Source organism: Staurois parvus, unplaced genomic scaffold, assembly GCF_062004578.1.
Source record: "Staurois parvus isolate SC_StPar_1 unplaced genomic scaffold, SC_StPar_1.0 ptg001757l, whole genome shotgun sequence".
Lineage (NCBI taxonomy): Eukaryota > Metazoa > Chordata > Amphibia > Anura > Ranidae > Staurois > Staurois parvus.
In genome coordinates, this window is record NW_028319553.1 from 117,501 (window position 1) to 142,361 (window position 24,861).

Sequence of the window (24,861 nt, forward strand, 5' to 3'; positions counted from 1 at the left end):
GGGGGGGCGGTAAATATTGTCTCCAATGGGAAGATGACGCACGTTTCAGGGTTAGTTTGTATGTAGAAAACACGTTTCTGGATATTTTGCAAACATTTTTGGACCAGGGGCGGACTGACCATTTGGAAACTCAGGCATTGCCCGAGGGCCCGGGGTCAGTAGGGGGCCCCATGAGATGCCCCTGGTACCTTTTTCATAGGCTTTTTTGAGTTTGGGCAAGGACACAGGGGCCCCATGATCCCCTATTGCCCGGGGGCCCCATCAGTTGTCAGTCCGCCCCAGTTTTGGACTGTCATTACATTCAGGTCTCCTCACTGCAGGTGGTTGTTATAGAAAGGTGATGAGCAGAGCAACGCGTTTCGCCGCGCCTGTCGCCGGTCCTGACTTGGAACCTCTCTAAAGGCCAAGGATCAACATGACAGCCAGTCGGCTAGCGTGTTCAGGAGCCAAGGTCGCTTTCGATGAACCTTTTCATTACAGTCCTTATTGTAGACCTATTGACATTGTCACCGAGTCTCTGTGCTTCTCTATGCAATGCAGGCAGATCGTGGTTAGTGGGAGTTCCTGAATACATCACAGCCCCCTGCCTCTGTACTCCTCTCAAGAGCAGGCAGTGGGAGGGGTTATGCAAATATCAAAATGTCTTGATGGGTGGGTGTCAGTTCTGTCAGGGACAGCCAGGCTGGGGAGGAAAGATATAGATGGTAATGGATGTCCTCCATCCAGGAAATGAGGCGGAGCTCTGTCTGACTGGCTGCAGCTTCTAATGCACATTGTGAGAAGCTCACGGTGTTCAGTGAAATCAGAGGAATTTCGGTCCAGGAGAGGAGGAGCCGGTGCACCTGCGCGGGACTGCAGGGGAGGAGCCGGTGCACCTGCGCGGGACTGCAGGGGAGGAGCCGGTGCACCTGCGCGGGACTGCAGGGGAGGAGCCGGTGCACCTGCGCGGGACTGCAGGGGAGGAGCCGGTGCACCTGCGCGGGACTGCAGGGGAGGAGCCGGTGCACCTGCGCGGGACTGCAGGGGAGGAGCCGGTGCACCTGCGCAGGACTGCAGGGGAGGAGCCGGTGCACCTGCGCGGGACTGCAGGGGAGGAGCCGGTGCACCTGCGCGGGACTGCAGGGGTGGAGCCGGTGCACCTGCGCGGGACTGCAGGGGTGGAGCCGGTGCACCTGCGCGGGACTGCAGGGGTGGAGCCGGTGCACCTGCGCGGGACTGCAGGGGTGGAGCCGGTGCACCTGCGCGGGACTGCAGGGGTGGAGCCGGTGCACCTGCGCAGAAACGAAGGGGAGGAGCCGGTACACCTGCGCAGGACTGCAGGGTAGTCCAGGGGTCAGATTTAGTAGCCCACATGGGAGAGGAGAGAAGTTCATGATTGGGGGGGTTTCATGGTTGGGGGGGTTTCATACAATCAATTGTTACAATTCAGTCACAACGTTGTAATTGTTCCCAGGTGAGCAGTCGGGTCTCCTCTCGTGTTTCCAGGCGGTGTCTTCTGTCGGTGTCGTATTTCACCACACCTGCCGGGTCAGGACTGTCATTGCCGGCAGAGACTTGTGTGGATGATCTCACCGCCATCTGTTCAGCTTCCAGTGCGATCTGTACCGCGATCCACACAAGGTTCCTCAAAGGAGAGAAACATGTTGGTGACGCTGCTGCCCCCTGCTGACCATGCCGGGTTCCTGGCTGTCTTAGCCATGCCTATGCGGCCGTCAACACAAAATGCGTCACGTCAATAAACGGTGAGACGGCGATACAGACGATTGGGCTGCATTCTGCCTGCCTGATGCACCTCGCTGTCACCGTCTGATCAACCGCCGATCTGAACAATCAACATTTTACAACGCAGATCCACATGGGGGAAAAAACTAAATAAAAGTTTACTGTGCGGAATTCTCAAACGATTGCTCACCCGTCACAAACAATGTGCCTAATAAAGTTTATTTGCTGTGATCGTCGGCTCCATCTAGTGGCCGTAGTGTAGGATTCTCCTGACTGAGGTATTTTCAGGTCAATAGCACCTTGTGGCCACTAGATGGAGCCGACGATCCTATAGAAAGAAAACTAAAAAAAATGTTTCATATCGATTTGTTAATTTACTCATTTTGTTGCGTTCGGAGCGAAGTGCAGAAATTCTGTTTCGTATTTGGTTATTCGTTTTTCGACCGGAATTTTTCCAGTGGATTCGGAGTATTCAAATCTAAAATATTAAATCAATTTGAATTCATTGTGAAGAACAGCTTGTTCTATTCTATTCGAAATTTTAATTTCAGAAGACAATATTTTTTTTTTCTATTCTATTTTTTCTAATGTATTCTATTCTTTTAAAAATGTGAATTTCAGAAGATGGTTACATTCTTTCTATTCTTTTTTTTTTATTATTATTCTATTCTACTTTGTTCTATACTTTTTTTATTTTTTATTCTCCTGTTTTATTCTATTCTTTTCTTTTCTACTCTGTTCTCTTCTTTTATTTTCTGTTCTACTCTGTTCTATACTTTTTTATTTTCTATTCTACTGTTTTATTCTATTCTTTTTATTTTCTACTCTGTTCTATTCTTTTATTTTCTACTCTGTTCTGTTCTTTTATTTTATATTCTCCTGTTTTATTCTTTTTATTTTCTACTCTGTTCTGTTCTTTTATTTTATATTCTCCTGTTTTATTCTTTTTATTTTCTACTCTGTTCTGTTCTTTTATTTTCTATTCTACTCTGTTCTGTTCTTTTATTTTCTATTCTCCTGTTTTATTCTATTCTACTTTGTTCTATTCTTTTCTATTATATTCTACTCTGTTCTGTTCTTTTATTTTCTATTCTGCTCTGTTCTATTCTTTTTATTTTCTATTCTACTGTTTTACTCAATTCTTTTTATTTTCTGTTCTATTCTTTTATTTTCTATTCTCCTGTTTTATTCTATTCTTTTCTATTCTACTCTGTTCTGTTCTTTTCTATTCTCCTGTTTTATTCTTTTCTATTCTACTCTGCTCTGTTCTTTTATTTTCTATTCTCCTGTTTTATTCCATTCTACTTTGTTCTGTTCTTTTCTATTCTATTCTGCTCTGTTCTTTTTATTTTCTATTCTACTGTTTTATTCTATTCTTTTCTATTCTACTCGGTTCTGTTCTTTTTTCTATTCTACTCTGTTCTATTCTTTTATTTTCTACTCTGTTCTGTTCTTTTATTTTCTATTCTCCTGTTTTATTCCTTTCTACTTTGTTCTATTCTTTTCTATTCTATTCTGTTCTTTTTATTTTCTATTCTACTGTTTTATTCTATTCTTTTCTATTCTACTCGGTTCTATTCTTTTATTTTCTACTCTGTTCTGTTCTTTTATTTTCTATTCTCCTGTTTTATTCCTTTCTACTTTGTTCTATTCTTTTCTATTCTATTCTGTTCTTTTTATTTTCTATTCTACTGTTTTAATCTATTCTTTTCTATTCTACTCGGTTCTGTTCTTTTTTCTATTCTACTCTGTTCTATTCTTTTATTTTCTACTCTGTTCTGTTCTTTTATTTTCTATTCTCCTGTTTTATTCCTTTCTACTTTGTTCTATTCTTTTCTATTCTATTCTGTTCTTTTTATTTTCTATTCTACTGTTTTATTCTATTCTTTTCTATTCTACTCGGTTCTGTTCTTTTTTCTATTCTACTCTGTTCTATTCTTTTATTTTCTACTCTGTTCTGTTCTTTTATTTTCTATTCTCCTGTTTTATTCCTTTCTACTTTGTTCTATTCTTTTCTATTCTATTCTGCTCTGTTCTTTTTATTTTCTATTCTCCTGTTTTATTCTATTCTTTTCTATTCTAATCTATTGTATTCTGTTCTTTTTTTGAAATTCAAAGTTCAGAAGACCGCTATATTCTCTTTTCTTTTCCATTTGAAATTCCCATTTCGGAAGACTGCTATATTTTTTTTCTTTCTATTCTTTTCTGCTCTATTCAGCTTTTCTTCTTTTTTTTTTTTTTTTTGTTAAAGTGGATTTTTTTTTCCTTGTTGCTGGGCAGAATAAAATGCAAAACGCATCAATAAAATGCACTACATGCATTTCTGCAGCGTCTCCATTGAAGTCTATTGAACCAAAGCGCAACGTTTTCGTTTAAAAATGTCCCCGTCCCTTTCCAAAAAACGCATCAGGGTGAAAACGCAGAGATGTGAACCTGTCCCAGAGGAAATCATGTTACCTGGACTGCTGTGCGTTTTCTGCAAACGCGATTAGGTGTGAATCTAGACTAGGTGCCGGTGCGGTTTAGGAGTTTGAAGTCACACCTGAAATCGCTTCTAGTGCATGTCCGCGTCGTAACCCGTGCGATTTGCCGCGGCGCGATTTCTAAAGCAATTCTTGCGTGACTTTTTCGGCAAGTTTGCTGCGATTTCACATACGTGGACTATAATGGAAATCGCACTGCAAAACTTTTCGTTCTGCAACCGGAACTGCGAGTGCTGATGTGAACTATGACACCGACCACCATATCACCTACTTTCTGTGCGTTCCGGATGCGTTCTGCATGCGCATTTTTGATGCCCTTTTGGTGACTTCCAGTGCTTTTTATATGTTTCAGTTCATTTTCCCCCCTCTGTCCTTTTCAATTTAAATAGGAACATGTGCGTTTTTGATGTGTTTTACCGTGTTCCGGCGCATTTGTTATGCATTTTACCGCGTTCCGGTGCGTTTTTGATGCGTTATACTGCATTTCAGTACAGTTCTGTGCAGGAAAAAATGCAGCCTGTTCTACTTTTCGTTCTGCAACCGGAACGCACCGGAACTGCCAGCTCTGATGTGAACTCTGACACCGACCACCATATCCCCTACTTTCTGTGCGTTCTGGATGCGTTCTGCATGCGCATTTTGATGCCTTTTTGGTGCGTTCCAGTGCGTTTTATATGTTCCAGTGCATTTTCCCCCCTCTGTCTTTTTCTTCAATTCAAATTGGAATGTGTGCGTTTTTTATGCGTTTTACAGCGTTCCGGTGCGTTTTTGATGCGTCTTACCGCGTTTCAGTTCAGCTTTCTTCTACTTTTCGTTCTGCAACCGTTACGCACCGGAACTGCAAGCGCTGATGTGAACAGTTCATTCTCCCCCTCCCCTCTCTTTATCTTCAATTTAAATAGGGACATGTGCATTTTTGATGCGTTTTACCGCATTCCGGTGCGTTTTTGATGCATCTCACCACGTTCCAGTACAGTTCTGTGCAGGAAACACGCAGCCTGTTCTACTTTTTCGTTCTGCAACCGGAACGGCAAGCACTGATGCGAACTACGACACCGACAACCATATCACCTACTTTCTGTGCGTTCCGGATGCATTCTGCATGCGCATTTTTGATGCATTTTGCCGCGTTCCAGTACAGTTCTGTGCAGGAAAAAATGCCGCCTGTTCTACTTTTCGTTCTGCAACTGCAAGCCCTGATGTGAACTATGACACCGACCACCCTCTCAGCTATTTTCTGTGCGTTTTGGATGCAGAAAAAAACGCACCTGAAACGCATGGAGTGTGAACCGGCCCTAAACGGACTGTAATGCGTTTCTGCAAAACGCACTGAAAAAACGCATTGGTGTGAACAGCGCCTAAATGCATTTTTTTAATGCTGATTCTCTCTGCCAGCTTCTAGCAGCACAATCCGGCATTTTTCCGAGTATTTATTGACGCCCGTGTGTGTGAGCCCTGAGGCCGCAATTCACCGTCCCGACTTGCCCCGCCCCCGCCCGGACGAGTTTTGTCCGCTGCCCGAAGATATTGAAACCTTTATAATAGGAGGGTTGGCCGCCGCCGTCAGTAATGAAAGAATAATGCGCCTCAATCGCATCCTCCCCGCCAATAAATCCCCTGAGCTCATCCTTCGTGTGTGGCGACTCATTCCCCGACAATTCACAGCAGATTTACTCTGCATGAGTGACACCGATGGTGTCATTTACAGGATTTGAACATTTGAAAATGCCCTCTTCTCGCTCTCCTATGGTTTTTTTTTTTTGGGGGGGGGGTAACAGTACATATCTGCCATGCAGGGCCGGGACAAGGGGTGGGCAAGAGGGGGGGCTGCCCCGGGTGCAATACTTTACTATAGGGAAGGGGGCGCCTTCCTTCTGTTACAAGGCTGACAGGAGTAGTGACAGCAGTGGGACTGCGTTGGAATAGCGCCCGAGCAGGGGCGGACTGACCATTCGCGAACTCGGGCACTGCCTGAGGGCCCGGGGTCAGTAGGGGGCCCCATAAAATGCCCCTGGTACCTTTTTTATAGGCTTTTTTGGGTGTGTTTTGAGTGTGGGCAAGGACACACGAGCCCCATGATCCCCAATTGCCTGGGGGCCCCGTGAGTTTTTAATGAAACGTCCACACAAGCATGTGCCCAGTGTTAAAACTGTGCGCTTCCAGGTCAATGCAAAAACCTAATGATAGATTGAGGGGGGGCTGGGTGGTATCGTGTGAGGTGGGGAGCGTCACTTGAGAAGATTCTGCTGGGGTAGTCGCAGGGGCGGACTGACAACTCATGGGGCCCCCCGGGCAATAGGGGATCATGGGGCCCCTGTGTCCTTGCCCACACTCAAAAAAGTCTATGAAAAAGGTACCAGGGGCATCTCATGGGGCCCCCTACTGACCCCGGGCCCTCGGGCAGGGCCCGAGTTTCCAAATGGTCAGTCCGCCCCTGGGTAGTCGCTACTTCTATCAGCTTAGCGTGAAAAGTGACAAACAGAATCAGGAGAGCAGAAGAGAGCCGGGAGGTGGGGCGGGCTGTGCTCTCTCTCCTGTCATTGCAGCGCTCCTGCATCAGGACAGTCAGATCGGAATTGTGCAAGGTATCTTTATCTGCCCCCATTGTCTCCCAGCAAATAGGAGATGGGGTGGGGTAAGGAAACCCTGGGGCAGAGCTGGGACAAGGAAGGAGGGGGGGCAGGAAGGATGGCTGTTCTGGGTGTTGTGGTATCACGTGAGGTGGGGGGGGCGCCACTTAAAAAGCTCCTGCTGCTGCAAGCTGACTGGTGTGGTGCCGGCAGCACCACTACTCCTATCAGCTTAGTGTGGGAAGTGACAAGCAGAATCAGGAGAGCAGAAGAGATCCGGGAGGAGGTGCAGGCTGTGCTCTCTCTCCCCTCCAGCTACTTCTCCTGCCACTGCAGCGCTCCTGCATCAGGACCAGGGGCGGACTGACCACTCATGGGGCCCCTAGCCAATAGGGGATCATGGTGCCCCTGTGTCCTTGCCCACACTCAAAGCATACCCAAAAAAACCTATAAAAGGTACCAGGGGCATTTCATGGGGCCCTTTACTGACCCCGGACAGTGCTCCAATGGTCAGTCCGCCCCTGATCAGGACGGACAGATCGGGATTGTGCAACTTTTCCTTACCTGCCACCATCGCCTCCCAGCAAAGAGGAGATGGGGTCGGGTAAGGAAACCCTGGGGCAGAGCTGGGACAAGGAAGGGGGGGCAGGAGGAGAGGCTGTCATGGGTACTGTGGTATCATGTGAGGTGGGGGAGGGGGGGCACTTAAAAAGTTCCTGCTGCTACAGGCTGCCCGGTGTAGTGACAGCAGCACCGCTACTCCTATCAGCTTAGCATGGGAATGAAAGAGTCAAGAAAGCAGAAGAGAGCAGGGAGGAGGTGCAGGCTGTGCTCTCTCTCCCCTCCAGCTCCTCCTCCTGCCACTGCAACGCTCAGGGCGGCCAGATCGGGATTGTGCAAGGTTTCCTTACCTGCCCCCATCGCCTCCCAGCAAAGAGGAAGTCCTGACGCAGGAGCACTGCAGTGGCAGGAGGAGGAGCTGGAGGGGAGAGAGAGCACAGCCTGCACCTCCTCCCGCCTCTCTGCTTGCCACTTCCCATGCTAAGCTGACAGGAGTAGTGACACCGTTGTCCCTACATGTCAGCTTGTAGCAGATGGAACTTTTTAAGTGGCACCCTCTCCCCCCCCACCTCACATGACACTACAGCACCCAGGGCAGCCGCCCCTCCTGCCCCCCCCCCCTTCCTTGTTCCAGCCTAGCTCCTTACCCGACCCCATCTCCTCCCAGCAAAGAGGAAATGGGGTTAAGTTTTTCTTCCTTACCTCAAAATTTTTATAAAAGGGTGTGAACCCTCCTTGAGTCACCCTAATGACCCCAATTGTGTGTCTTTGACTTCAGCTATAAGGACTTGGGGTGTCGGAACACAGCGCCCTCCACTGGTGGCCAGCAGAGCATCGATGACATGGAGCTGAAAGAGGAATGGCAGGATGAGGAGTTTCCCAGGTATGAAAAAAAAAAATCGCTAAGTGTGGCCCCCTGGGGCCCCTGATGATGACTTTTCTGTCCGTTGGCTAAACTGTTGCAAGTGTTTATTAAAAAAGAAAAAGGAAAATCTAAATTTTGACCTTCCCTAATGATCAAAATGAAGGTGGCTTCATGTGCCGACACATCTCCATGTAGGCAGCTTGTTTCACCTGCTGACTCGTCACCATCCACAGGCAGCTTAACTCTTCAATAATATACAGACGTTAAAGCGATTTGAAGTCTCGGTTCACACCTATGCGTTTTCTGCCGCTTTTTGCAATTTTAATTTGCCCGCCAACAAGTTTAAAAAAAAAAAAGTGTCAAAAATGCGAAACGGATCAAACGCAAAGTGCATAGGTGTGAACCCTGGGGCCCGGGATTTGTTTTAACAAAAATGTCTATACTTACCTGCTCTGTGCAGGGGCGGACTGACAAATCATGGGGCCCCCGGGCAATAGGGGATCATGGGGCCCCTGTGTCCTCGCCCACACCCAAATAAGCCTATGAAAAAGGTACCAGGGGCATCTCATGGGGCCCACTACTGACCCCGGGCCCTCGGGCAGTGCCCGAGTTTCCAAATGGTCAGTTCGCCCCTGGCTCTGTGTAATGGTTTTGCACAGAGAAGCCCGGATCCTCCTCTTCTCAGGTCCCCCGCAGACTCTCCTGGCCCCTCCCTCTTGTTGGGTGCCCCCACAACAAGCCAGCTGGCTATGGGGGGCACCCGCTGCTCTGTGGGTCCATTCGCTCACGGAGCCGCGGCTTGGCCCCGCCCTTTCTCTCTTTCTTGGCTCACTGGCTGTGATTGATAGCCAATGGCTCCCGCTTCGGTCTCAGCCAATGAGAAGAGGGAATCCTCAAGGGGCGTACAATCTAAGGTCCCCGACCCTCAAGGGGCGTACAATCTAAGGTCCCCGACCCTCAAGGGGCGTACAATCTAAGGTCCCCGACCCTCAAGGGGCGTACAATCTAAGGTCCCCGACCCTCAAGGGGCGTACAATCTAAGGTCCCCGACCCTCAAGGGGCGTACAATCTAAGGTCCCCGACCCTCAAGGGGCGTACAGTCTAAGGTCCCCGACCCTCAAGGGGCGTACAGTCTAAGGTCCCCGACCCTCAAGGGGCGTACAGTCTAAGGTCCCCGACCCTCAAGGGGCGTACAATCTAAGGTCCCCGACCCTCAAGGGGCGTACAATCTAAGGTCCCCGACCCTCAAGGGGCGTACAATCTAAGGTCCCCGACCCTCAAGGGGCGTACAATCTAAGGTCCCTAACTCACATTCATACACATACTAGGGACAATGTAGACAGGAGCCAATTCACCTACCAGCATGTCTTTGGAGTGTTGGAGGAAACTGGAGTACCCGGAGGAAACCCACGCAGGTAGAACATGCAAACTCCAGGCAGGCGGTGTTTCCAGTGTAAGAAGACCATGCCTTTCCTAAACGCTCGACTAAAGACGCAACCGACACTGACTGACTGCATGGAAGAAACCGGAAGAGTCCAGCTAGGACTAGACAGGAGGGGAGGACAGAGGGAAATACCAAATCACATCAGTAAACAAGTTGCAAACCACCACTAGATGTCAGCGTACAATTCTTAGTGTTTTTGGGGGTTTCTAGTTTCCAGGCTGAGAATGGGGTGAAAAAAAAAAAATCACTGCAGATCGATTTCCACCCTTAACTGTACGATTTGATCTCTTTATACCTGGAAACGGTTACGGTGTGGAAGCCGTTCACCGATCTATCCGGATGTCTACTTTGGGTCCGAAAATGTGAAGGTGTCACATCTGTACCGTCTGTCTTATCGATTGTATATATTCGACTACATGGGGCGGGAAGATGGCTAATGATCGGCAGATCGAACGTCATCGTGTCATCTTGTCGTTTCTGCAGACCCCTCCCCGAGGAGACCATTCCAGAGGATGATGTGGATTTAAAAGAAGAGGACCTCTCGGGTATGGAATGTGAATGTCCTGTTATTGGGGGGGGGGGGGGTGACACCATGGGGGAGGGGGTGACACCATGGGGGAGGGGGTGACACTATGGGGGAGGGGGTGACACTATGGGGGAGGGGGTGACACTATGGGGGAGGGAATGACACTATGGGGGGAATGACACCATGGGGGAGGGAGTGACACTATGGGGGGAGTGACACTATGGGGGGAGTGACACTATGGGGGGAGTGACACTATGGGGGGAATGACACCATGGGGGAGGGAGTGACACTATGGGGGGAGTGACACCATGGGGGAAGGAATGACACCATGGGGGAAGGAATGACACCATGGGGGAGGGAGTGACACCATGGGGGAGGGAGTGACACCATGGGGGAGGGAGTGACACTATGGGGGGAGTGACACCATGGGGGAGGAAGTGACACCAGGGGGGAGTGACACCATGGGGGAGGGAGTGACACTATGGGGGGAGTGACACCATGGGGGAGGGAATGACACTATGGGGAAGGGGGGTGACACTATGGGGGGAGTGACACCATGGTGGAGGGGGGTGACACTATGGGGGGAGTGACACCATGGGGGAGGGAGTGACACTATGGGGGGGGAGTAACACCATGGGGGAGGGAGTGACACCATGAGGTGAGGGAGTGACACCATGAGGGGAGGGAGTGACACCATGGGGGAGGGAGTGACACCATGGGGGAGGGAGTGACACCATGAGGTGAGGGAGTGACACCATGAGGGGAGGGAGTGACACCATGAGGTGAGGGAGTGACACCATTGGCTCCTTTATTTTACATTGTTCCATGTGTCCTCGTTCCCTCTATTCTGGTCACAGCCGGCCCCGCCAGCACCCTGGACCTGTGTGGGAATCGCCACGTGAAGAGGCGCCTGTCGGCCCCGGAGATCAGCTTCAACCTGGAGAACAGTCAGGATTCCTCCTGCGAAATCCGCAACCAGACCACCGACGAGGATCTCGACTTTGACATCGACGATCTGGAGACGCCGACCAGCAGTGAGATCTCGGAATTTGCTAGTATGAGCCACGAGTATGAGTGGGATGGTGAGTGACCGTCCGCCGACCTCTGGTCTGTACACCTGCTGTGCCCATTATGAGGGGTTCCCACCATCCCTGTGCTGGGTTCCCGGGTCTGTACGCCCACTGTGCCCATTATGAGGGGTTCCCACCATCCCTGTGCCGAGTTCCCGGGTCTGTACGCCCGCTGTGCCCATTATGAGGGGTTGCCAACATCCCTGTGCTGGGTTCCTGGGTCTGTACGCCCACTGTGCCCATTATGAGGGGTTCCCACCATCCCTGTGCCGAGTTCCCGGGTCTGTACGCCCGCTGTGCCCATTATGAGGGGTTCCCACCCTCCCTGTGCCGCACGTTCTTATTTCTTTCCTCGTTTCCCTCCGACAGATGACTTGCCGAAGGTGAATGGAGCCCAGGAGCACCCCCCCACCGAGACCCTGGTGACCGACATGGAGGACCACAGCGGGCGGAGGTGGCGGATCTTCCTCATGGGGCAGCACAAGGTGGACATGACCGCTATAGAACCGTACAGGAAGGTCGTCTCCCACGGAGGTAATCCAGCGCTAGTCCTCCCCTCCTGTTTAATGCTAGTTAGTCCAGTCCTCCCCTCAGCTCTGCACTGTGTTGGATTCTATACTCCTTTTTGTTTTTTTTTCAGGCTATTCTGGTGACAGTTTGAACGCAATCGTTGTTTTTGCGTCATGTTACCTGCCGGAGAGCCGCGTTCCCGGATACCAATACATCATGGACAATCTGTTCAGGTACATGCAATCCCTGCGTCACATGTGAGCAACAACATGGAATATGTGTGACCCCTCCCACCACAGAAACGCACTCCAGATCCCTCCCACACGCATCTCGGCATATGCATTTTTTATGCATTTTAAATGCGTTCCAGTGTGTTTTTTGTTGCGTTTTGATGCATTTCCAGATGAATTTCAGAATTGTACCCTTTTTTTTCCACTCAACTGTGGTCAAGGTTGTTTTTTATGCCTTTAGATGTGTTCCAGTGTGTTTTTTGATGCATTGCAGTGTGTTTTTGTTGCGCTTTTGATATATTCCAGTGGTTTTTTTTTGCATTTTATATGCGTTCCAGTGTGTTTTTGTTACATTTTAGATGCATTTGTGTGTTTTTGTTGCGTTTTGATGCATTTCCAGATGAATTTCCGAATTTTACCTTTTTTTCACTCTACTGTGGTCAAGGTTGTTTTTTATGCCTTTTGATGCGTTCCAGTGTGTTTTTGTTGCGTTTTAGATACATTCCAGTGTTTTTTTTTTGCATTTTAGATGCGTTGCAGTGTGTTTTTTGTTGCGTTTTTGATACATTCCAGTGTGTTTTTGTTACATTTTAGATGCATTTGTGTTTTTTTGTTGCGTTTTTGATGCATTTCCAGATGAATTTCAGAATTTTACCCCTTTTTTCACTCTATTGTGGTCAAGGTTGTTTTTTATGCCTTTTGATGCGTTCCAGTGTGTTTTTTGTTGCATTATGATGCGTTCCAGTGTGTTTTTTGTTGCGTTTTGATGCGTTCCAGTGTGTGTTTTGTTGCATTTTGATGCGTTCCAGTGTGTGTTTTGTTGCGTTTTGATGCGTTCCAGTGTGTTTTTTGTTGCGTTTTGATGCGTTCCAGTGTGTTTTTTGATGCGTTCCAGTGTGTTTTTTGATGCGTTCCAGTGTGTTTTTGTTGCGTTTTAGATACATTCCAGTGTTTTTTTTGCATTTTAGATGCGTTGCAGTGTGTTTTTTGTTGCGTTTTTGATACATTCCAGTGTGTTTTTGTTACATTTTAGATGCATTTGTGTTTTTTTGTTGCGTTTTTGATGCATTTCCAGATGAATTTCAGAATTTTACCCCTTTTTTCACTCTACTGTGGTCAAGGTTGTTTTTTATGCCTTTTGATGCGTTCCAGTGTGTTTTTTGTTGTGTTTTGATGCGTTCCAGTGTATTTTTTTTATTTTTATACATTCCAGTGTGGTTTTGTTGTATTTTAGATACATTTGTGTGTTTTTTGTTGCATTTTGATGAGTTCCAGTGTGTTTTTGTCGCGCTTTAGATGCGTTCCAGTGTGTTTTTGTTACATTTTAGATGCATTTGTGTTTTTTTGTTGCGTTTTTGATGCATTCCAGTGTGTTTTTTGTTGCGTTTTAGATGCATTCCAGTGTGTTTTTTGTTGTGTCTTGATACATTCCAGTGTGTTTTTTGTTGCGTTTTGATGCGTTCCAGTGTGTTTTTTGTTGCGTTTTAATGCATTTCCAGATTAATTTCAGAATTTTACCCCTTTTTTCACTCTACTGTGGTCAAGGTTGTTTTTTTATGCCTTTTGATGCATTCCAGTGTGTTTTTTGTTGCATTTTGATGCATTCCAGTGTGCTTTTGTTGCGTTTTCGATACATTCCAGTGTTTTTTTTTGCATTTTAGATGCGTTGCAATGTGTTTTTTGTTGTGTTTTGATGCATTTCCAGATGAATTTCAGAATTTTACCTTTTTTTTTCCCCTCTACTGTGGTCAAGGTTGTTTTTTATGCCTTTTGATGCGTTCCAGTGTGTTTTTGTAGCATTTTAGATACATTGCAGTGTGTTTTTTGTTGCGTTTTCAATACATTCCAGTGTTTTTATTGCATTTTAGATGCGTTCCAGTGTGTTTTTTGTTGCGTTTTGATGCATTCCAGTGTGTTTTTGTTACATTTTAGATGCATTTGTGTGTTTTTGTTGCGTTTTAATGCATTTCCAGATTAATTTCAGAATTTTACCCCTTTTTTCACTCTACTGTGGTCAAGGTTGTTTTTTTATGCCTTTTGATGCGTTCCAGTGTGTTTTTTGTTGCATTATGATGCGTTCCAGTGTGTGTTTTGTTGCATTTTGATGCATTCCAGTGTGTGTTTTGTTGCGTTTTGATGCGTTCCAGTGTGTTTTTTGTTGCATTATGATGCGTTCCAGTGTGTGTTTTGTTGCATTTTGATGCATTCCAGTGTGTTTTTTGTTGCGTTTTGATGCGTTCCAGTGTGTTTTTTGTTGCGTTTTGATGCGTTCCAGTGTGTTTTTTGATGCGTTCCAGTGTGTTTTTTGATGCGTTCCAGTGTGTTTTTTGATGCGTTCCAGTGTGTTTTTGTTGCGTTTTCGATACATTCCAGTGTTTTTTTTGCATTTTAGATGCGTTGCAATGTGTTTTTTGTTGTGTTTTGATGCATTTCCAGATGAATTTCAGAATTTTACCCCTTTTTTTCCCCTCTACTGTGGTCAAGGTTGTTTTTTATGCCTTTTGATGCGTTCCAGTGTGTTTTTGTAGCATTTTAGATACATTGCAGTGTGTTTTTGTTGCGTTTTCAATACATTCCAGTGTTTTTATTGCATTTTAGATGCGTTCCAGTGTGTTTTTTGTTGCGTTTTGATGCATTCCAGTGTGTTTTTGTTACATTTTAGATGCATTTGTGTGTTTTTGTTGCGTTTTGATGCATTTCCAGATGAATTTCAGAATTTTACCCCTTTTTTTCACTCTATTGTGGTTAAGGTTGTTTTTTTATGCCTTTTGGTGTGTTCCGGTGCATTTTTGATGCGTTTTACCACATTCCAGTGCAGTTCTGTGCGGGAAAAATGCAGCCCGTTCTACTTTTTTCTTTTCTGCAACCGGAACGCACTGGAACTGCAAGTGAACTATAACACTCACCACCATATCATCTACTTTCTGTGCGTTTTGGGTGCAAAAAAAAAAAGGAACTGAAATGCATGGAGTGTGAACTGACCCCCAATGACTGCCATTTATTAGTGCTTAGCAGGGGTGGACTGACAACTCATGGGGCCCCCGGGCAATAGGGGATCATGGGGCCCCTGTGTCCTTGCCCAAACTCAAAAAAGCCTATGAAGAAGGTACCAGGGGCATCTCATGGGGCCCCTACTGACCCCGGGCCCTTGGGCAGTGCCCGAGTTTCCAAATGGTCAGTCCGCCCCTGGTGCTTAGAATATATAACATCTGAACTGGGAGGGCGACTGTTGAGCCCCTGAAACGCATTTGTCATGCGAGAACTAATTTCGAAATTGCACTGCAGCAAATCGCACGGGTTAAGAACAAGATATTCACATTCATTCGATGCGATTTCAATTCCCAAATTCGCTACACTGAAGTGTAAATGCAGCCTTGTAGTGAGGTCCCCGTGGTGGCTATAATACTGTCTCACCAGCAGAGGGCAGCAGTGTATCATTAAGGATTTTCAGCTCACGGTGATCAGAGGAGCAAAGAATTTTAAGGCCCAGTTGACACTCCATGCGATTTAGTTGCTTTTTTTCTGCATCCAAAACGCAAAAAAAGTCGATGATATGGTGGTCAATGTCATAGTTCACATCAGTGCTTGCAGTTCCGGTGCGTTTCGGTTGCATAAAAAAAGTGGAACCGGCTGCATTTTTCTTGAACTGCACTGGAATGCGGTAAAACGCATAAAAATGCCTCTTTGGACAGGCGCGATTTTGATGCGACTTTGATGCTACGTGAGTGCCGGAGAGTGTAAAGTTGCATCAAAGATGCACTACATGAACAGAACTGTCTTACTTTCCTACTGGCAAAAAAAATTGCTTCAAAGTCGCACCCATCCAAAGCTGCATTCAAAGTCACATCAAAGTCGCCCCCATTCAAAGTCACATCAAAGTCGCACCCATCCAAAGTCGCTTGAAAGTCACACCCATCCAAAGTCACATCAAAGTTGCATCCATTCAAAGTCGCACCCATCCAAAGCTGCTTCAAAGTCACATCAAAGTCGCACCCATTCAAAGTCACATCAAAGTCGCACCCATCCAAAGTCGCTTGAAAGTCACACCTATCCAAAGTCACATCAAAGTCACATCAAAGTTGCATCCATTCAAAGTCACATGAAAGTCGCACCCATCCAAAGTCGCTTGAAAGTCGCACTCATTCAAAGTCACATCAGAGTCGCACTCATTCAAAGTCACATCAAAGTCGCACCTATCCAAAGTCGCTTGAAAGTCACACCCATCCAAAGTCACATCAAAGTTGCATCCATTCAAAGTCGCACCCATCCAAAGCTGCTTCAGTCACATCAAAGTCGCACCCATTCAAAGTCACATCAAAGTCGCACCCATCCAAAGTCGCTTGAAAGTCACACCCATCCAAAGTCACATCAAAGTTGCATCCATTCAAAGTCGCACCCATCCAAAGCTGCTTCAAAGTCACATCAAAGTCGCACCCATTCAAAGTCACATCAAATTTGCATCCATTCAAAGTCGCACCCATCCAAAGCTGCTTCAAAGTCACATCAAAGTCGCACCCATCCAAAGTCGCTTGAAAGTCACACCCATCCAAAGTCACTTCAAAGTCGCACCCATCCAAAGCTGCTTCAAAGTCACATCAAAGTCGCACCCATTCAAAGTCACATCAAAGTCGCACCCAGCCAAAGTCGCTTGAAAGTCACACCTATCCAAAGTCACATCAAAGTCACATCAAAGTTGCATCCATTCAAAGTCACATCAAAGTTGCATCCATTCAAAGTCACATGAAAGTCGCACCCATCCAAAGTCGCTTGAAAGTCGCACTCATTCAAAGTCACATCAGAGTCGCACTCATTCAAAGTCACATCAAAGTCGCACCTATCCAAAGTCACATCAAAGTGGCACCTATTCAAAGTCACATCAAAGTCGCACCCATACAAACTCTCATCAGTCGCACTCATTCAAAGTCACATCAGAGTCGCACTCATTCAAAGTCACATCAAAGTCGCACCTATTCAAAGTCACATCAAAGTCGCACCTATTCAAAGTCACATCAAAGTCGCACCCATACAAACTCTCATCAGTCGCACTCATTCAAAGTCACATCAAAGTCGCACCTATCCAAAGTCACATCAAAGTCGCACTCATTCAAAGTCACATCAGTCGCACTCATTCAAAGTCACATCAAAGTCGCACCTATCCAAAGTCACATCGGTCGCATCCATTCAAAGTTGCTTCAAAGTTAACTTGTCATTACTTGCTATTGGAAAAAAAAACGCAAAACGCATCAAAAACACACTGCATGCGATTCTGCCGGGTGTCCATTGAAGTCTATTGAACCAAAAATGCATCTAGTTGCGTTTAAAAAAAGTCCCCGACCCTTTCCATAAACGCAGCGGCTGAAAAACGCACAGATGTGACCGTGAAGCCGTGTTCCATGGACTGTAATGTGTTTCTGCAAATCGCAGTAATGGACGCCCGGGTGTTGCTCCGGGGGGGGGGGGTCTCTCTCCGTTGTCCGGCCCCCAGATCACCCTCTCTGGTTTGTGCCGTAATCGCAGGTACATCATCGGGACGCTGGATTTGATGGTCGTTGAGGATTACACGCTCATCTACCTGAACGGATGCACGCCGCGGAGCAAAGTCCCGCCCATCGGTTGGATCAAGCGCTGCTACCAGGCCACCGGGAGGCGGTAAGTGCGGCGGGCGCCGGTGACAGGTACACTTTACAGTGATGTCTGTGGCGGGTTATTTGCCTCTCCCCCCAACCCCCCCCCCCCCCCCCCGGGGCTTTCTGGGCCTCATTCACACTTGGGAGACGCGGGCAGAAATGCGTGTTTCTGCAAACGCACGGGAAACATGATAAAATGCACGGCAGGCTCGCTGCGCCATTATTTCTTAATGTGAGTCGCGGTCGCGCAGTTTGCGTGCTGTCAATGCGTGACGCAAACCGCGTCCTAAATTTAGTACATGAGATTCTTTAGCGCAGAGGGCGGGACGTTCAGATCCAACGTGCCGCTCCAAAGACACGTTGTAAAAATGACACGCGGGAGCGTCACTCAGGTGTGAACGGGGCTCCGCACTCTGGTTTGGGATTGGTGCTCCTGGTTTCTCGGCTCCGCCTTAATCATGGCGAGGGAGCCCCTCCCTCCCTACTGATGGATTCTGGATTCTAAAGTCCAAAGTTTTTTTTTGTTTTTTTTTCCCCTTCCAGACCAGCCCCAGAATCACTTTGAGGGTCTTTATGCCTGGGGGGGGGGCAGGAAGGACGGGTTAATCACGTGACCACTGTGAGTGGCTGTCACAGTGGTCACATGATCGGGAGACAATGGTCACCAGGATTTTCCTTTGCTTCTTGTCTCAGGGGACAACAGTCACCAAGATTTACCTTCACTTCCTGTCTCAGGTGAGGATTTTCCTTCACTTCCTGTTTCAGGTGACAACGGTCACCATGATTTTCCTTCACTTCCTGTCTCAGGTGGTAATAGCCACCAAGATTTTCCTTTACTTCCTGTCTCAGGGGACAACAGTCACCAGAATATTTCTTCACTTCCTGTCTCAGGTGAGGATTTTCCTTTACTTCCTGTCTCAGGGGACAACAGTCACCAGAATATTCCTTCACTTCCTGTCTCAGGTGGTAATAGTCACCAAGATTTACCTTCACTTCCTGTCTCAGGTGAGGATTCTCCTTCACTTCCTGTCTTAGGTGACAACGGTCACTAGAATATTCCTTCACTTCCTGTCTCAGGTGAGGATTTTCCTTCACTTCCTGTCTCAGGTAAGAACAGTCACCAGAATATTCCTTCACTTCCTGTCTCAGGTGACAACGATCACCTGGATTTTCCTTCACTTCCTGTCTCAGGTGACAACGGTCACCAGGTTCCAACCCCTCACAAATCCATCCAAAAAAAAAAAAGTTTAGACTTTAGAAACACTTTAAAGAGTGCGGCAGTAGGAGTGAGACTCCCAACCTGATGTCCCTCTCCAGGCACAGGAACAGTTTCTTTTGCTGCAAGGCTGTTGTCTTTCTTTTTTTTTGTAGGTTAAAGAAGAACCTGAAGTCGGTGTTGATCGTTCACCCCACGTGGTACGTGAGAGCCCTGCTGGCCATCGTCCGGCCCTTCATCAGGTTAGCTCCTTTTTTTTGGTCCTTCATCCACCCATCTGTTATGTCATGTGACCGCACAGCCCGTGCAGGAGCACGGTCGGGAGTGACACCAAAGCTGCACATAGGAGCTTCAAGGAGAAGCTACCGAGATACCGTTGGCTTTTCCTTCACCGCCTAGTAAATCACTTGCTTGTCGGAAGCATGCGGCCAGTGAAGTGTTGGGAAACCTGACCTCGCCTGGCTAGGTAGTGACGCCAAGATCGGCCTGGCCTGAGTGTCACCCGCACTTCCTGTCTCTACAGCCCCTCCACCTCTTCAAACCCACCCAACCCAACTGGGAGCCACGTCATCTCATCCAACATCAGGACGTCCAGCAAGCTCCAAGGAAAACGAACGTTTTGGACTGAGTCGAGAGGGATTAGAACCCCTGTCCATTTTTATTGCTGTCCGTGCCCCTCCCCCGTTGGGGAGATTCCCCCCCCCCCCTCGTTTTGTCCTCTTTTGCCATTATCATTGAAAGTAAAAGAAAAACCCAAATTTTGAGTTGTCCCCAGAAACGTAATAGAGGGGAGATCTTCCAATGGGGACACTAGTTCTGGTGACCTGGAGGTCCCCTTAATTTGGGGTTCTAACCCTCCCTTACTGTATCCAAATTTTTTTTTTTTTAAATTGGCTATGGTTCTAGAGTAAGAGAGGATTAGAACCCAAAATGAAGGGGACCTCCAGGTCACCAGAACTGTGTGTCCCTGTTGGAAGATCTCCCCTCCATTACGTTTCTGGGGACAACCCAAAATTTGGGTTTTTCTTTTAGAGGGGAGATCTTCCAGTGGGGACACTAGTTATGGTGACCTGGAGGTCCCCTTAATTTGGGGTTCTAACCCTCCCTTACTCTAGAACCATAGGCAATTTTAAAAAAAATTTTTGGATAGAGTAAGGGAGGCTTATAATCCCAAATTAAGGGGACCTCCAGATCACCAGAACTAGTGTCCCCAGTGGAAGATCTCCCCTCTAAAAGAAAAACCCAAATTATGAGTTGTCCCCAGAAAGCTGCAGGCTTCCATAGGATGGTAAAAGAAGCACCACCTGGCCAAACCCTTGTGGAAAACGGACCATCGCGTCTAGTAAAAGTAGAACCATAGGCAATTTTGTCAAACATTTTGGATAGAGTAAGGGAGGGTTATAACCCCGGTTAGATTTTTTTTCGCCATCCGTGTCCCATTGTGGAGATTTCCCTTCACTTCCTGTCCCGTAGCCAAACAGGAAGTGAGTTTAAATCCCTTCAAATTAAGGAGACCTCCAGGTGATCAGAACTAGTGTCCCCATTGGAAAATTTCTCCTCTATTACATTTCTGGGGGCAAATAGAGAGGGGGGAATCCCCCCAATGAGGGAGCGGGGGCATGGACATCAATAAAAACTGACAGGGGTTCTAATCCCTCTCGACTCGGTCCAGAACCTGCAGGCTTCCATAGGTTGGTAAAAGAGGCACCACCTGGCCAAACGCTTGTGGAAAACGGACCATCATGTCTAGTAAAAGTATCCAAAATTTTAAAAAAAATTGCCTATGGTTCTACTTTTACTAGACGTGATGGTCCGTTTTCCACAAGCGTTTGGCCAGGTGGTGCCTCTTCTACCATCCTATGGAAGCCTACAGCTTCTGGACCGAGTCGAGAGGGATTAGAACCCCTGTCAGTTTTTATTGATGTCCATGCCCCCCCTGCCCCGTTGGGGAGATCCCCCACTCTCTGTTTGTCCTGTTTTACCATTATCATTGAAAGTAAAAGAAAAACCCAAATTTTGGGTTGTCCCCAGAAACGCAATAGAGGGGAAATTTTCCAATGGAGATACTAGTTTTGATGACCTGGAGGCCTCCTTAATTTGAAGGGATTTCCTCTCACTTCCTGTTTGGTTATGGGACAGGAAGTGAAGAGAAATCTCCACAATGGGACACGGATGGCGGAAAAAAAATCTGACCGGGGTTATAACCCTCCCTTACTCTATCCAAAATTTTTGACAAAATTGCCTATGGTTCTGTAACTAGACGTGACTGTCCGTTTTCCACAAGCATTTGGTCAGGTGGTTCCTCTTTTTACCATCCTATGGAAGCCTGCAGCTTCTGGACCGAGTCGAGAGGGATTAGAACCCCTGTCAGTTTATATTGCTGTCCGTGCCCCCTTCCCCCCTGTTTGTCCCAAATTTTGGGTTGTCCCCAGAAACATGATAGAAGTAAAATCTTCCAATGGGGACACTAGTTCTGATGACCTGGAGGTCTCCTTAATTTGAAGGGATTTCCTCTTACTTTTACCATCTTCTGGAAGCCTGCAGCTTCTGGACCGAGTGGAGATTGAATTGGAACCCCTGTCAGTTTTTATTGCTGTCCCTGCCCCCCAGGGAGATTCCCTCCTCTCTGTTTGTCCCAAATTTTGGGTTGTCCCCAGAAACGTAATGGAGGGGAGATCTTCCAATAGGGACACTAGTTCTGGTGACCTGGAGGTCTCCTTAATTTGAAGGGATTTTCTCTCGCTTCCTGTTAGGCTATGGGACAGGAAGTGAAGAGAAATCTCCACAATGGGACACGGATGGCGAAAAAAAAATCTGACCGGGGGTATAACCCTCCCTTACTCTATCCTAAATTTTGTGACAAAATTGCCTATGGTTCTTCTGTAACTAGACGTGATGGTCCGTTATCCACAAGTGTTTGGCCAGGTGGTGCCTCTTTTACCATCCTATGGAAGCCTGCAGCTAGAGAAGATGTACTTTTTGGAGTTTTTCAGTTCCTAATACTTTTTTTTTTTTTTTTTTTCCCCCAATATCTATTTCAGTGCGAAGTTTGTGAAGAAGGTGACTTTCGTTAGAAATTTGACGGAACTCTCACAACTGGTGCCACTGGATCCCCTCCATATACCGGAATGTATACAGCAGTGAGTAAATTGCTTTGTAGCCCAGTGCTCCGGCCAAAAATGTATTTTTACTTCTGGATAGCGTGGGGTGGGGGGGTTCTGGGTTTTTTTTGGTGTCCAAAACTCCATTTGGGGGGGGGGGGGTTCTTTGCCACCTGCAGTCTCTGTGACACCAGGGTGAGAAGATAGAGAAAATCGGGGTCAGAGGTCACATAGAGAAAAGCTGACTCAGGGAGTCAGAGGTCACCTGAGTCTGTCTACTGCCTGACCACACAAGATGTCCCCCAGCTTCCAAGTGTGCACCATGTGAGGTCAGGCGGTTGACCTATGCAGCAGCTGTTGGTCTTTAGGTGACCTCTCACTCAAGCTGACCAATCAGTGGTTTAAATATATCTAAGACTACGTTTTGGGGGCACTTTGCTCCCCTCTCACTTTTGGCACCTGACTCCCTTTAACCTCGATTCCCCCTCTACATTCTTCTCATTCTTTTTTTTTTCTTTCCTTTATAAAAAGTCTTCTCCATGTTCCTTTCACGTTTTCTTCTGTATGGCCAACAGTCTGGTGGAATTACGACCAGGGGCGTATTTACCACAAGGCATTTGCCTAGGGCGGAATTTTTCAGGGGGGCAGTACCACCCCCTCGGAAGTAGGGACATGTGCGACATGGGGACCAGGTGGGATCCGAGAGAGGTTGCGGGCTGCTTGATGGAGAGCCCGACTCTCGTTCCCAGGGATGTCTGGAGCTGTGAAGGTGTTCCTTTCTCTCTCTCTTGCCGTGGTGGTGGGCGGGGATGTTAGTGGAAGACTCTCTCGGGTGGGCGGGGATGTTAGTGGAAGACTCTCTCGGGTGGGCGGGGATGTTAGTGGAAGACTCTCTCGGGTGGGCGGGGATGTTAGTGGAAGACTCTCTCGGGTGGGCGGGGATGTTAGTGGAAGACTCTCTCGGGTGGGCGGGGATGTTAGTGGAAGACTCTCTCGGGTGGGCGGGGATGTTAGTGGAAGACTCTCTGGGGTGGGCGGGGATGTTAGTGGAAGACTCTCTGGGGTGGGCGGGGATGTTGGTGGAAGACTCTCTCGGGTGGGCGGTGATGTTGGTGGAAGACTCTCTCGGGTGGGCGGGGATGTTAGTGGAAGACTCTCTCAGGTGGGGGGGATGTTAGTGGAAGACTCTCTCAGGTGGGTGGGGATGTTAGTGGAAGACTCTCTCAGGTGGGGTGGGTGTTAGTGGAAGACTCTCTCAGGTGGGCGGGGATGTTGGTGGAAGACTCTCTCAGGTGGGCAGGGACTGTTGTTGGTCTATGTCAGGCGCTCTCCGTGAGGAGACCACTCTAACCACTGATTACGACACCACTCAATTCTCGCCTCCCATAAATTCTTCGTAGGTCCCATTGACGACACGGAATCCAGAAGTTCTCCTTTGCTCTTCCTATTAATTAATCTTTTTTGTGAAAATGTCTACATTATCTATTGCTGACCAACGTTGACTTTGTGTGTTTTTGCATCATCCAGCGTTGTGTCTTCTCCAGATTTGATGACTATGACTCTTCTAGGTTGGACCTTGAGCAGAAGCGGTAAGGCTGAGGACATCGGTGGAATGCAAATGCTGAACGGGTGCTGCAATGATGGAAGATGGACCTTGCTGGGAAACTCTGCCCGATTTTACAGAGACGAACGGTCGTTGGACTTGACCGCAGGAGGCTTGGGCCTGTCGCTGGTTGGTGTGACCCTGTTCCGAGATATTTTGTACACTTATTTTTATGGTGAAGAGGCTCACATATGATACTGGACTAAGTAAAGAATAGTTGCACATGCTGACATGAACTTTGCTACACCTTGAGGTCCAGCAGGACCAACCAACATACTGTATGTGGTGGCACATTGGCCAAAAATGGAACAAAATTGAAAACGTTTTTTTGGTGGGAATGATAGTGCTGCTTCTGTTATCCAAAATGAGGTCAATGCTGAAGAGAAGGAAACCCTCATGAGATATTGGACATGGAAGCTACTACAGTTCTGGGTCACCTCCTAGATCCAGAGTGGTACAGCTAAATCTTTTGGAAATTTTTAATGTCCATCTTGCATCGAAGGTCTCGGACATAGGCGTTTGGCTTTGTTATGGTTCCCTTTTCTTGCCCTCGGGTGTTCAGTATATATATATATATATTTTACCTGGAGTTGGGTTGTTCAAGTGGAACTCTAAGTTTTAAAAAGTTTTGTAGCAAATGGGAAGAGTTGGATCTCCTTTCTTTTTTTTCTTCGTCCTCGTGGAGGAGAATCCTCTCGATTCCTGGCTCTTTTAACTGCCTTGGTGTATATTATCATGTACATATTTCTGTATTTGTCTTTGCCTCTTTGGAGGGTGTGATCTTTAGAATAGACGTCATGCTTCATCTTGTGTTTTTGTAGGTGCTAATAAACTATTTTTGTAAAGTGGATATTGCTGATGTGTATATCATGTAAATCATTCCAAGATATTATCTCACCTCGGATGCATAATGCACAAAGTCCTTTGGACAACCCTCTTAGACCCAGGCCAGGGTTTCATTGAACCCTAGGGTTCCTCCAGAGGTTCCTTGAGCAATTTCTGCCTCTCAGATAGATAGATAGGTTTCCAGTACCACCTTTCATTTTTTTTAGCTATCTGTACGGTGGTAATTCTTCCCAATGGCCACAAGCGTGAGGAGCATTCTATCTGTACGGGGGTAGTACATCCCAATGGCCACAAGCGTGAGGAGTGTTCTATCTGTACGGGGGTAGTTCTTCCCAATGGCCACAAGTGTGAGGAGCATTCTTCCTACTGACCATCACACTATTCAAACACCAGTTGTAGATGTAATCATTTTGAGCAGGAGTTCCCAATGGCCACAAGTGTGAGGAGCATTCTAACTCTATGGGGGTAATTCTTCCCAATGACCACA

The 24,861-nt window shown here is 47.3% G+C and overlaps 1 protein-coding gene across 4 annotated transcripts in view; it reads left to right on the forward strand.

Annotated features, from left to right (window-relative positions):
- Nucleotides 1–24,376, forward strand: part of BNIPL (BCL2 interacting protein like) — a 32,395-nt gene extending 8,019 nt beyond the window's left edge. For 2 of the 4 annotated variants that reach the window (XM_089663740.1, XM_089663741.1), the window contains exons 2-10: nucleotides 8,115–8,219; nucleotides 10,129–10,190; nucleotides 11,029–11,253; nucleotides 11,611–11,775; nucleotides 11,882–11,984; nucleotides 17,499–17,630; nucleotides 18,980–19,066; nucleotides 21,866–21,964; nucleotides 23,494–24,376. In XM_089663740.1, the coding sequence (XP_089519866.1) occupies nucleotides 8,115–8,219; nucleotides 10,129–10,190; nucleotides 11,029–11,253; nucleotides 11,611–11,775; nucleotides 11,882–11,984; nucleotides 17,499–17,630; nucleotides 18,980–19,066; nucleotides 21,866–21,964; nucleotides 23,494–23,518 (1,003 nt within the window). In that variant the 3' untranslated portion in view covers nucleotides 23,519–24,376. Of the gene's footprint in view, nucleotides 1–8,114; nucleotides 8,220–10,128; nucleotides 10,191–11,028; nucleotides 11,254–11,610; nucleotides 11,776–11,881; nucleotides 11,985–17,498; nucleotides 17,631–18,301; nucleotides 19,067–21,865; nucleotides 21,965–23,493 lie in introns of those variants that run through there. The other 2 variants (XR_016308757.1, XR_016308758.1) reach the window with 2 other exon arrangements.
- The last annotated feature ends 485 nt before the right edge of the window (nucleotides 24,377–24,861 follow it).